Raw genomic sequence first — 13,314 nt, forward strand, 5'->3', positions numbered from 1 at the left:
ACTATATAAGCACCCCAAAACACAAGCGCATCAGCTTCTGAGTCTTCAGCAAGCGCTCTGTGTATGAAAAAGTCTGTGTCTCAAGTGTTTTTGTCTGTCCTTAGAAATTTCTAGACAGGAGTTTTTCACATATATATATATATATATTTATATAAAAAACTATAAAAGAGACAATATATATATCAAACTGGCGAGCGAACAGCAGTTCAGAAAGTGTGTTCATCCCTGCTCACGTTATATTACGGGTGGGGACACCCACACAATCTGTGTGTTGTTTGTTTGGGAGTGCAGCATGCCCAGTCAGCTCTCGAGGGAACTGATTGTGAGCATTGCGAGCGTTTGCCCATAAAAACGCTCTGCTCCCGCCGAGCCCTCTTCGAGGAGAGTGGTTCGGTGCGTGCTCTCCGCGGTTCAGGTCCCGCTGTTGCCGAGGCACAGCGAAGGCTTCAATCGTGGGGATCGCATATGGATCTATCAGCGGGGATTGAGACGGGCTCTGCCTTTTCTCAGCCCTTACCTGGTAGATCCAGTGCCTCAGATCCGGGTTCGGAAGAACGCGCTGCGGTTTCTTCCACCCGGGCTGAGGCACCATCATTCTATTACCCAGTTCTGAGGAGCTGGATGTTGTCAGTATTGTGCGAAGGGCTTATGGAGGTTTTTGCTCGAGCTGTGTCAATATTAAGCATTGAGTAGCCAACGGCTAGGCACGAGTCTGTTACTGAATCTAAATTAGATGAGAGATTTCTCCCTTCCTGTGTTCAACCTCCACGGCGGTGCTTGCCATTCTTTCATGATCTCCATACTGAGGTTTCGAGATCAGGGAAGAAGCCGGTTTCTTATAGAATTTTTAGCCTTCTAACGTAAACATATTCTAATATAACGGAGGCAAAATATTATGGCGCTATGCCTCGGTAGAATAGACGCTTGCGAGCCATCTCTCTTCCGAGGCTGCTTCATCATTAAAGCACCGACTTTAGCCTCAAGCCTTTAAGAAATACCTCGGGGTAAAGCGTATTCGGCGTTGGGTCAGGCTGTTTCATGTCTGCATACTATGTTGATTTTGCGGGCATACCAGGCTGATCTGCTAAGGGACGTGAGCGAGAGTGAGGAGGTCAGTTCTGACGTGGTTCGAGAACTGCGTCAGGCTGCTGATTTATCTCTGCGTGCAGCCTTGGTGGCCGCAGAGAGTCATTTATGGCTTAATTTTTCGACTATGAAAGAGAAAGAAAAAGCTTTTCTTTTAGATGCTCCTCTCTCCCCTGCGGGTTTATTCGGTGAATCAGTTAATTCTGTCATTTGATAAATTTCAGGAAGAAAAAAAGGCAGCAGCTTAAAAAAAAAAAAAAAAAAGTTTCTTCCATTAAAAGTTCACGTCCCCGGGGCTGCTGGGCGGGAGCAGCCCCGGCCGTCTACGAGCTCTTCGCATAGGGCAGAAGCAGTGTGTCGCGTCTCGCGCTCCCCCTGCTAGATAGTGGGACCAGACCGCGGCACCCTCAGCCAATGCCTACGGGTGATAGAACTGATCTGAGGACAGTTATATTGGCGAAGAAGGCTTCAGCCAAGAAAAAGTCCTGATGTCATGAAAGTCAGGACACTGAGGGTGGTCCCCACCGAGGGAGAAAGGTGTTCACCTCTTTTTACGGTGCCCGTTCTGCCTCGGTGCCCTCAGGGGCCCGTTCTGCCAACCCCGCCTCTATGCCGGGGCGTAGACGGTCCCAGCGAGCGCTTTCCCGAGGGACGCTCGCTCCCTCTGAGGAGGGTCTCAGGGCAGTCAAACCAGTTGTTCCCTGCCTGTGCGCCGTTACAGGGCACTGTGTTTGCTGCTCAAGTTATACCAGAGGCCAGTCTCGAGAGACTGGTACACTTAGTAGAATTTCTGGCAGAGGGGGTTCTGCCCACAGTGGTGGGCCCCGAGCAGGCTCTGGTAATGGAACAAGTGGTGAAAACGCTCCTTCAAAAGGGGGCTATAGAACGGGTTCCTCCTCCCAGTTTGGAGCTAGGTTATTACAGCCAATATTTCATCGTTCCAATAAAAGGATGGGGTTTTGCGTCCAATTTTAGATCTGTGCCATTAAATCGCTCGGTAGGGAAGCTCAAATTCAAGATGCTCACTATTAAGCAGATCGTGTCACAAATCAGGTCCGAGGACTGGTTTGTCACGATAGATCTAGGGATGCATACATCCACATTTCCATCCTTCCACAACACAGGAAGTTCCTGAGGTTCGCTTTCGGGGGTGAAGCGCGCCAATATCGGGTTCTTCCGTTCGGCCTAGCACTATCTCCCTGATCTTTCACGAAATGCATGGATACAGCTCTGGCTCCGCTCCGACTCCAGGGTATCCACATTTTTAATTTTATCGACGATTGGTTGATTCTAGCTCAATCGGAGCATCGGGCGATTCGGCATCGAGATGTCGTGCTCGCCCATGTCAAAAGTTGGGGTTGAGGCTCAACGCCAAGAACAGTGTGCTTTCTCCATTACAGAGGACCACTGTTCTGGGTGTGGTTTGGGTTTCGACGACGAGGCAGGCACGTCTGTTTCCTGCTCGTATAGCTTCGATTCTCTTAGCCGTCAAACAGGCAAAGCTAGGCCAGTCACTTACTGTAAAAGAATATCAGAGAATTCTGGTCTGATAGCAGCAGCGTCCAACGTTATACCTTGCGGCCCGCTGTACATGAGACCGCTGCAGTGGTGGCTCAGGGCCAAGGGGTTCTCCCCGAGGGGAAACCCGCTCCACATGATCAGGGTCACGTGACGGTGTCTTCGCGCCCTGGCTAAGCGGAAAGAATCTTGGTTCCTGTCCCATGGGCCCGTGCTAGGAGCTCCCTGCGTCGCGTAACGCTAACGACGGATGCCTCCCTCACGGGCTGGGGGGGCGATCATGAGTGGTCGCCCTGCTCAGGGTCTGTGAGGACCATCATTTTCATTGCCATATAATTGTCTAGAAATGCTGGTGGTGTTTCAGGCTCTGAAACACTTCCTCCCAGACCTGAGAGGTCATCATGTTCTTGTCCGGTCAGACAACACATCGGTGGTCTATTTCTCTCCTCGACGGCTCTCCCCTGGAGATTCCGATCAGGAGGGACCTTCTCTCTCAGGCGAGTGGGTTGATCCTTCACCCCCGCCCAGAACTACGGAGGTTGTGGGCTTGGCCTCTGAGGGGGCCCAGCTCATAGAATCTGGTCTCTCGACTGAGGTCGTGGAGACCATCCTCCACTCCAGAGCTCCGGCCACTAGGAAATCTTATGCCTTGAGGTGGAATAAACTTTGCCAACTAATGTTTAACCAAATCCATTTGTGGCAAGTTTGGTCTCGATAAACTCCAATCTTCATTCCCCATTTGTTAATTGACATTACATTTTGCTAAACTTTGTGACACATTAGTATTATAAGAATTGTGAAGATTCTTCTCTTTAACACCCAATGAAACTAGAGATTTAAATGCCTGGTTATAACACAAAGGGTCATAAAATCTCCCTCCAGAGGGACAGCTCCTGATTGGACCCTCTTCCAAAAGAAGGCGGAAACGTCAGGTCTTCAAAAGGACTGAATACCAGTTTATCCCTCTCTTACCCTCTTGTCCTAGTGTCATAATGTAACGTCTCGCCTCCGGCCGAGCTCTTCGCCTTTCTTTTATTTGTTTCTAGTCTAGTTTGTGTTTTTCAGTCTTAGATAAGTCTCCGTGTTTAATTCCAATCGACGTGTGAAAAGAACACCGCGTGACATGTCTCTTCAGCAAATCCATCTACAAGGGACCTTTAAACGAGCGCGCGCTCGTTTTGAAGGAGATACACGCGCACGTGACCATGTGGCGAGAGACGCACACACGCTTCTTCACCAGCCATGCAAAGATGTGACGTTAACTCCGCGTGATTTCCCCGTAGAGATCTTTATTTATTTTCTTTTCTAGTCAAAGTTTTGTTTTCCGTAGTCGACTCTGTTCACTTCCACAAAGTGAAACGAACTTAGCCGAACTATTTTCCTTTGGTAATGTTACCCCAAAGACTTGGAAACTCCGTTCAACACGCGCGCCAAGCAGCACCCAGTGACGCTTCCTAAAGGACTCCGCTCACGCATGCGCAGGAATGCCGCGACCCAGAGAGACCCAGAAACTTAAGTATATCTCTTTATAGAGCTTCTAAGAAGCATTAAGATGATGTTTTCGTGTTGTTACAGACAGGGGACTGTCAGGGTGAATGTTGCCAATGCTCGCTCTCTCTCTCTCTCTCTCTCTCTCTCTCTCTCTCTCTCCCTCTTCCCCTCTCACACGTGTTTCCATTGTCCACACTCTATGCATTTCTCGTTCATCGATGCCTTATCGTGTTTTGTTGTTTATTATGTTTGTAAATACATATATCCCATGTAACCGTAGTAAATACATAAGTAGTTCTGCCTTATTAAATCCATTATATTCATTTGATTGATGTACTGCCTTTTTGCTCATTTTCAAGTCCCTTAAGTGTCAAAAGATCTTATAGCAACAAGCTTACAAATTAAAGATACTTTAAAGAGTATGTGTTTATAGGGCAGGAAACCCAATTCTTGTGGCCACAGAATTGCTTTTCCTGAAATCCTATAAAGTAAGATGATATTGTGGATTCCCACAAATATTAGTCTGACAATTGAGCTAATTAATTTAGCCTGTTTTGTAAGACGTGGTCCGTGTAGTTAATTGCAATCAACTTGTGGTTAAGTGCAAGGATACACAGACATGCATGCAGGTAAAATGACATATCATCCCTTATCGGGAGTTTTATTAACATGTAAGACTGATCTAATCCAAACATGTATGAATAATTATTAATTACCAATTATTAATTATGATATGCAAATTCCCCACGGATTAGATCCGCCCCTGAGTCTTTACAGAGCTGCCCTGTGGAGAAAATGTGAACAACTGTTTGTTTGTTTTTGGACCCCCTAGGAAGGGCTGTCCTGCATCTAAGCAGAGGTTGAGCAAGTGGGTGGTCGAGGCCATCTCACTTGCCTTCGAGTCTTCCGGTCAGCCTTCTCCTTTGACTGTCCGGGCTCATTCAACCATGAGTATGGCTGCCTCAAAGGCTATTTTGTCATGAGTATCAATTCAGGACGTTTGCGATGCGGCAGGCTGGTCCTCACCGCACACATTCGTAAAGTTTTACCATCTTGACTTCAGCTCCACTCCAGGGGCGCAGGTGCTTTCGTCCGAATGTGGGCTCTGACTTCACACGACGGACACTTGCTCGTATGGCGGCTTTGGTATTAGCGTTCCCAAAGCGTTGTTACGCAGCTCGACTTCCCTGATAGGGAACGTCTCTGGTTACCTATGTAACCCTAGTTCCCTTTCAGTCGATAACGTCAGACGTAGTCGACGGTCGACTGAATTGGGATCTCACTAGAGAGCCTATCCTCTTCGAGTACTATTGAACGAGCCAATGTAATTGGCGTGCGTGATTCGCATCACACACTCCGCCCCCGCGGCGCGGGTATAAATACGGAAGTGGATGCACGCACTAGTTGCCTTTCGCTTCGGAGCCGATCGTTTGATGTCTCTGAGAGTGCTGTTGTCTACAACGAGCGAGTGTGTCGGTGTTCTTCAGGAAGACTCTCCCAGTGCTGGTGTTCTACAGCGCGAGTGCAGCGGTGATCGCGAGCTTTGAGCTCTCAACTGCTGTTTTAACAGCAACAAATTTCTAAATGTTTGTGTGTGTTGATGGCTGGTTAGAGGGCGGAAAAGTGAGTGCTTCACTGTTTCAGTTCTCTGTTCAGTGTTGCCGTGGTCATTCCCCTGTGTGCTCCGGCACTGGTGACGGTCCTATTTTCTGAAAGAGCAACACGGGTGCGTTTGCGTCTTTTTCAAGATGTGATTCCGCCCGTGCGTTTCTGGGTGCGGTCGTTCCCTGTCTCTCTCTGATGGTCAAAACTGTTGTGTCACGTGTTTGGTCTTACAGCACGTTGAGACAGCTTTTGTGGACAGCTCATGTTTTCACTGTGGGAACATGACTGTCGCAGTGTTGAGGGCGAGACTCGCCTCTGTTCGCGGAGAGCGAGTCCCCATTACCATGCCCCACCCTCGGGTGCTGTGTGGGATGGGTGACCGGAGGATAGTGTTGGATGTCCCGCCCGGTAACCATTCCCTGTGGGCTCCTCACTCCTCCCTTCCACTGCAACCACTGGAGCCTCCTGTGTTGTCTGCTGGTCCATCTGTAATGGGTGGGCCAGCGGTTTCACTCGGGGCTCCCCTGGAGGACAGGACGCCGATTGCAGCATCGGAGGGTGAGCTGACTTCTAGAGATGATGACTCGGCTGCATTGTCTCCCTCCGGGAGTTCAATGTTGCCCGAGCCGGATCCAGAATTACCAGCTATGCTGAAACGGGCCGCCGAGGCTGCCGGGCTCGAGTGGAACCTCCACCGTGTCCCGTTCAGTCTCGGTTGGAATCTGGAGTTTGGTATCTTGGGGCGGGCCGCGCTGGCACTCACCTCGCCGCCCCAGTGCCTTTCTTTCCCGAAATGCATGGAGAGCTTATCAGGTGGTGAACAGCATCTTTCTCTGCCAGAAATTGCCTGAATAGCTTTTCCCCCTCATTACCCTTGATGGAGGAACAGTGAAGGGTTGCGATGTGTCCCTCCATTGGAGCGGTCTGTCGACACAGGTCTACCTGTGTCCGGCGGCCGCTGCCTTTTGGGGGGATCCTCGTCTCCCCCCTAAGGCCTGTGAGTTTTCATCTGTTCCGACGGGCAGAGCTTACAAAGCCTGTTGGCAAGCCGCTTCCTCTTGCGTGCCATGGCGTTGCTGCAGGCTAGGGCACCCATGGCATGCACGAGGGTAATCCAGACCGTGCGCTCATAGGGGAGCACCGCACTGCATCCGACCTCACCCTCCGGGGCATGAGTGTCGTAGCGTGCGTGATCGGTCTGGCGATATTCACCTAGGTGGTCCAGTAGCGCCTTCGTTGGCTCAGCCTGGTTCGTATGGCGGAAGCGGACAAGGTTCGGTTCCTGGTCTCCCCAATTTCCCAGGTTGAGAACTGCATCCAACAGTTCTCTGCCGCTCAAGCGCAGACGGAGGTCATCCGGCACATCCTGCCCCGGTGGCCAGCTGCTGCCTCCACCCGCCGCCGGTGGCAGCTCCTCCGCCTTCTCGTCGCCGTGGGCGTTCCCCGGCCGCCGCTCCTGCTGGCCCTCCACAGCAGCCACCACCCAGGCCTCAGCATGGAGCCGGCCGCAGTAGAGTGCCCAGCCCGCTCCAGGCGCTGCCAAGCCAGGTGGCAAGCGACAGCGAAAGCATTCCGGAGCGGGCCGCCCAGGAATGGATGAGATGCTCTTGTAGTGGCACGATCACTCCCTCCCCCCGGGTGAGGGCCGGGTGTAGCCTTTGTTTGTGTGTGTGTCTGTTTCGCCGCTGGCTCCCCAAAAAAAAAAAAAAAAAAGCGGAGCAAGCGGTACCCACACTTCAAAGAGAGAGCAATTTCATCTGTTCCTGGGTCCCAAGAGGGCCAGTCTGGCGGGTGTGACCCTGTATAGCCTTACACCCCTCACCTCCCCCTTGGTCGCCAGCAGGCAGCTTGGTTCGTTCGAGGACCCGGTCATCCGCCTTCTCACGCGCCCCCTGTCGCTTGTGGAGACAGGTAAGTGTTGCAGAGCACACTAACACCACTCTCTCTACTTTGCTGCCCCACCTCAGGCTCGGCTACCCCGCTCAAGTCAGTGCTAGTCATCACATTAGGTGTGGAGCAGACGTGCTCCTGAAAATTCAGTGATACTCATCACACCGAGTGTTGAGCAGTGCTCCTGACTTGTGCGTGCTTATCTTATCCTGCTGGCGAAGGATTTGATATAGCCGCTCCTCCAGCCGGTACGAAGGCCAGTTGTAAACTCGTTCTTCGTGCTACTAGGTGGTGGGTCGTGACCATCTTGGCCCAAGATTGGTCTGCAGCTCCGACCTGAAAGACATGTGCTTAAAAACAGATCTCTACCTTCCGCACCGCAGGCCATCCTGTGGGTTGCGTGTAAGGGTGGAGTATCAGAACAGTGTCCTTCCCTTCGAGTGCTCCAGAGCCCGTTGGGTCTTCAGGTCAACTGGAAGAGAGTAATCTCGCCCACGGGCTGATTATCTCTTTTTCAGTTTTGGAGATGGACTCGGTCTAACACGTCTCTCCAATGAGAATGTGTTCAGCTGGTGTTTGAAGTGAGAAAGGGTCCCACTGAAAGAACTTTCAGAGGCTCCTGGGGTATATAGTAGTTGCAGCCATTTGCTTCCTCCATATGTGACCGCTTCAGCGCTAGCTTCATGATCGAGTCCCGAGGTGACCGTGGCAGAGCAGCTCACCCTGTGTGACTATAGTTCATCCCGGTCTGCTGCCAAACCCTCTTCAACAGAGGGGCCATGTACAAAGGGCGTGTTTTAACGGGGGCCTGGGCGACCCTCGACTACACGGGCATTCGTGCCTCGAGTTGTTAGACATTGCGACCGTTGCGCAAGCTTCCCTTACATGTCACAACTCACCCGTCACCTCCTCCTTGGAGTCAGAAGCTTCTGAGGACGCTTTGTTCCACTCTTCCCGCTCTACTCAACCGTGCCGCCATCGAGCCTCACGACAGTTATAGCCAGGGCAAGTGGAGACTCCATCCCCTGGGTCCAGCTGGGTCATGACCATTCCGGGGCCACTCAGTTGCCCCTCCGGTTTCGTCTTCCTGCCAGTGTTTGTACAAACCGAGCGGACTACCCTTGGACAAACATTGGCTCTCAGCTGCCCCAGGGGCCCGCAGAAATGCGTTTAACCCCAGTGAGCCTTCTAAAAGCGACTGCGACTCATGGTCGCCTTGCGCCTGCTCAAGTCAGTGAATTCATCACACTTCAGGTTGAGCAGAAATGCTCCTGAAACTCAGTGAAGTTCATCGCACTCAGGTGTTGAGCAGCAATGCTCCTGTAGCTCAGTCAGTTCATCACACTCAGGTGTTGAGCAGAAATGCTCCTGTAGCTCAGTGAATTCATCACACGCAGTGCTGAGCAGAAATAATCCTGGTGCTCAGTGAAGTTCTTCGCACTCAAGGGTTGAGCAGAAATGCTCCTGAAGCTCAGTGAGTTTATCACACTCAGGTGTTGAGCAGGAATGCTCCTGAAGCTCAGTGAACTTATCACACTCAAGTGCTGAGCAGAAAATGCTCCGGAAGCCCAGTGATCTTCACATGTTGTGTTGAGCAATGCTCCTGATTTTTTGCGCCCGTTGCTTGCACCTACGTGCCAAGTCAGGAGAGGAACAGGTCTTCATAGTTGCCCCTTATTGGCCCAACTAGACCTGGTTCCCATCGACAGCCTTCCTGACTTCCCCTGAAAACTCTTTCAGGGACGGGGCACGATGGCACCCGCGTTCTTCCCCCGTAGATTCCGGGCGGTCTTACATCTGAACGCGGAGGTTCAGGTGGCTATCACAGGGACATGTGATAGTTACCATCACTTCTGCGAGCACCCCCTAGAAATGGGTAGCGTGCTTACGCCTTTAGAAGTGGAACCTAGTCGTTGAGTGCGTCTTCTCTCCAGAGGAGATCCTGAAAGCTTTCGATCGCTTCAGTGCTCTCTTTCCTGCAAAATGGGTTGGAGTAGGCTGTTTTCCTTCACCCTCAAAATGATGTTGCCTCGGTGTTTAAACGACGCTCATCGTGTTGCAGAAGTGTGCAGACGCACGTTCTGATCGTCAGGTTCCTGAGGAGCAAGGTCTTGTAAATCCTTGCGTCCCTCTTTATCCTCTTGGGCCTTGTCCCTGGTGCGACTGCACTGCAGAGGCCGCCCCTGAGCCACTGCAGGCAGTGAGTTAAAAATTCTGTTATATCAGTTCTCCTGCTCACGTGGTCTCTACTAGAGGGTAGGGACTTGCTCGCTTTCGGTCAACGTATTGTGCCTGGAGTCTGGGCCGGCTAACTCTCACAAGCTGAGACCCCGGCTCGGATTGTGCCCAAGGTTCCTACCTCTCCCGTAATAGGAGCAGGTGGTGAGGCTGCAAGCGCTGCCCTGGAGGAGGCAGATCCAGCCCTGGCTTCTCTGTCCCTTCGCTTGGACGTGTACAGAATGCAAGCCATAGACCTCAGACCAGCTATACAAATATCTGTTGGAACTCAGCAGAGAGGGAAGGCTGTTTCCATGCAAAGTTGCACTTAGTGCTTGCCTTCATTTCGGTAAAAATCCGAGATGCAACATGTCCACTTAGGTGTTGAGCTCCTCTATGATGAGTGTAAAGTGCTCCGCCTGGGCGTTGACGATATGCTTTGCTAAACAGATTCTAGAGTTGGGGGCTGGACGACACCTAGTTGAACCGCTGCTTCCCGTGGGCTCCCTTCTCATGAAGCCAGTTTCACCGTGAGCCCGGTTCAAGTGTCGGCTTGCTGCGCCGCTCCCCTCCTATGGACTGGATACGTGCGCCTTTCTACTCCAGTTGAGTTCCCTTAAAATTGAACCCTGTTGAGTTCCTCCACAACCCTCCGACGTCGGACGTGCGGAACGTCTGGTTTTAGGCCTACCACTCGTAAGCAGTGTGGAACCTGTGTTAGAATGGGTCCATATGTTGCGGTCCCTACGGCGACCCCATATGTGTATTCTTCCACGATACGGCTCCCTGCGGCGAGCCCGTGTCTTCCCTCGGCAGAGTCTCTCTGCCGTCACTGTCCGGTGTGTCTCCCCCGTCTTAGGCTGGAGCCACCCCAGTGACATTCCATATGTTAGACTGCCCGGTTTCCGCCCAGTTCATATATATGTATTCTCCACGTTACCTCCCTCTGGGTTGGATGTGGCTTCCGCAGCGTCCCTTCCTTCCAATGTACGGGGAACGCTTTCCCAGTGGTCCTGTAGGAACAGCAGTGACTTCCCTGGCCTAAGCCCTGTCCTTCCCCGCCTTAAATTTGCGGGGGCATCAGGAGACTTTGGCATCAGGAGGCTGCATCCACTTCCGTATTTATACCCGCGCCGCGGGGGCGGAGTGTGTGATGCGAATCACGCACGCCAATTACATTGGCTCGTTCAATTGTACTCGAAGAGGATAGGCTCTCTAGCGAGATCCCAATTCAGTCGACCGTCGACTAAGTCCTCCGTTCCCTCCTTCAGGGAACGGTGGGTTGCATACGCAACCAGGACGTTCCCTGATTGGAACAAGGCTGCGTGTCTGTGCCATACTCCCAGCATGCCCGTGAGCACTTGCTTCAGTCTTATCAGAAGCTGATGCACTTGTGTTTTGGGGTGCTTATATAGTTTCCTGGTCGATGACGTCACCCGCCTATGACGTTCCGTCTCGCCATTGGACTGATTTCATACGTGCTTCATGACGCACTCACGCAGGGGCGTTCCCAAAGCGTTGTCACGCAGTGTCTCGTTCCCTTCAGGGAACTAGGGTTACATATGTAACCAGAGACGTTAATTATCTGTTCTCGTCGCATTTACTCGGTTGTTCTGTTCATGTTAATTATCAAGTGTGTTCTGAGTATTTTGTTTTGAGTTTTTGTTAATAAATCATTACTGCTGCGAACAGATCCAGCTCCTTTCCTTTACATTTGCAACCACTGCTGTTAATATTGACAGAATTTTCACTTTTGGTTAAATTTCAATGTATAAATGAGAAATAGCTGTTACATACAGGTCATAGTCCATGACTGAGATGTGCAAGCTGACTTGGTCCATGCTCTCGGGAGGGATGTCAAAGATAATAGCCTCGTTATAGGTGGGATTCAGGGTGTTTTTCTTTGTTGTGGTCTTCTTCTTTTTGAGACGTCTCCCGTCACAAATGAGGGATACCTTCACATAGGGATCTGCTCAGAGAAAACACTGGTATTAGTTCAGATCATTTAAACGCTATTAATTTCACATTTGCAGTTTGACTTTTCATTAATTTATTATATTACTTTAATCGAAACTAGTGCATACTACAATACGTTTAATCAATCATCTAGCTTGAAGTTTATTTGGTGACAAGATTAGAAATTAATGCTGGGTATCTTCATAGAGCCAACTTTGCATTCAGTGTGAATAGAAGGCCGTTGAGATTTATAGCTTTAATGAAATGACTTGAGCGCTGATTCTAACATCAGAGCTGCATACTGATTTCCATCCCTCTCCATTATTGCGCAATTTGTCTGATCCATTTATCGTGTGCATTAGTAAGCCATAAACTACTTCCAGCTTGAGCAGAACAAATCACATGAGAAGTACTTGTTCAGACACCAAATTAGCTTGGGGCACTTCTAAACAGATATTATCCACTGTGTGTGAATAAAATTTTACTGCAAATGAAAAACGTTTACTCTTCAGCAGATAAAAGTAAAAATGTCTGTTGTGTGACACACTAGCATTATAAGGAAAAACTAAGATGTGTGAGTAATTCATGTTATTGGAGCTTAAAATTGTTCCCTGCATCACATTCGTAATGCTTCTTTAGACTGTCTGGCTTAACTCGCTCAGTGATGCTGCTGATTTACCTCTGGGAAAGTTTGTTAATATGAACAGACTCAACAGATGCCAATTTGTAACATGAAACCATGATTAGAATGTGCTGGACGTGTGCATTAACAATATATGAGAAAATAAAAAAAGCTTTCCAGAAGGCATGAAACCAAATGGACCAATTATAGGGGAGAGTGGTGCCACTTTTTACTTATGTTGTCCTCTAGGCAAGGAGAAATGAGACAGAGGTAAAATAGATTGGCTATACTTTAGGATGTGTCAGAATTGGACACTAGTGAGAATTGGACCATAAACTAAAGTGTTACCAAATGTTTCTTTCTAAATGGATAGTCATATAAAGTATGTTCTCTAGATTAAGAGAGTGCTTATAACACTTTTCACCCCACTCTCCCCTTGTTCTAATCTCATGTCTGTATTTTGATGCTCAAAGGCAGTAAAGCTTTGAGTGGTGAAATTCTACCTGAGTATCCTGTAATGTCCATTGCCTTTAGGTTCCTGCACTTGATGACTGTGAGTGTTAATCTGCCTGCTGTAGGTAGATAGCAGAGTGAGAACATGATCTCCCCAAGGTCTACGCTCTCCTGTCAGACACAGACACAGACAAATCAATGTAGCATGATGTATTGGCACATTTTGTTACAAAGGTCACCTTTTCAATTCAATAGCTCCGGATAATAAAGATAAAAACAGTTAATATGCATTAATGTACCAGCAACAGATACTATTAGAGTAGACTCTGTTCCACAAGCATCACTCCCAGTCAAGATATGAGTATAGAAACCCATTTCCACCTCATGAAAAAAATAAAATAAAAATGAAATCATGCCTTAATAACTATGACATAAAAAGTTGAAATTATACTAAGCCATACTAAGATTGATACTAA

The 13,314-nt window shown here is 49.6% G+C and overlaps 1 protein-coding gene across 2 annotated transcripts in view; it reads right to left on the reverse strand.

Moving 5' to 3' along the window:
* syt6a (synaptotagmin VIa) overlaps nucleotides 1-13,314 on the reverse strand; it is a 126,167-nt gene that overhangs the window by 6,059 nt on the left and 106,794 nt on the right. For both annotated transcript variants that reach the window (XM_077217915.1, XM_077217914.1), the window contains 2 exons: nucleotides 12,889-13,009; nucleotides 11,605-11,776 (listed from right to left, as the gene is read on the reverse strand). In XM_077217915.1, coding sequence (XP_077074030.1) covers nucleotides 11,605-11,776; nucleotides 12,889-13,009 — 293 coding nt within the window. The remainder of the gene's footprint in view (nucleotides 1-11,604; nucleotides 11,777-12,888; nucleotides 13,010-13,314) is intronic.

Source organism: Siphateles boraxobius, unplaced genomic scaffold (assembly GCF_051911475.1).
Source record: "Siphateles boraxobius isolate OS27281-9 unplaced genomic scaffold, OSU_SipBor_1 77, whole genome shotgun sequence".
Taxonomy (NCBI): domain Eukaryota; kingdom Metazoa; phylum Chordata; class Actinopteri; order Cypriniformes; family Leuciscidae; genus Siphateles; species Siphateles boraxobius.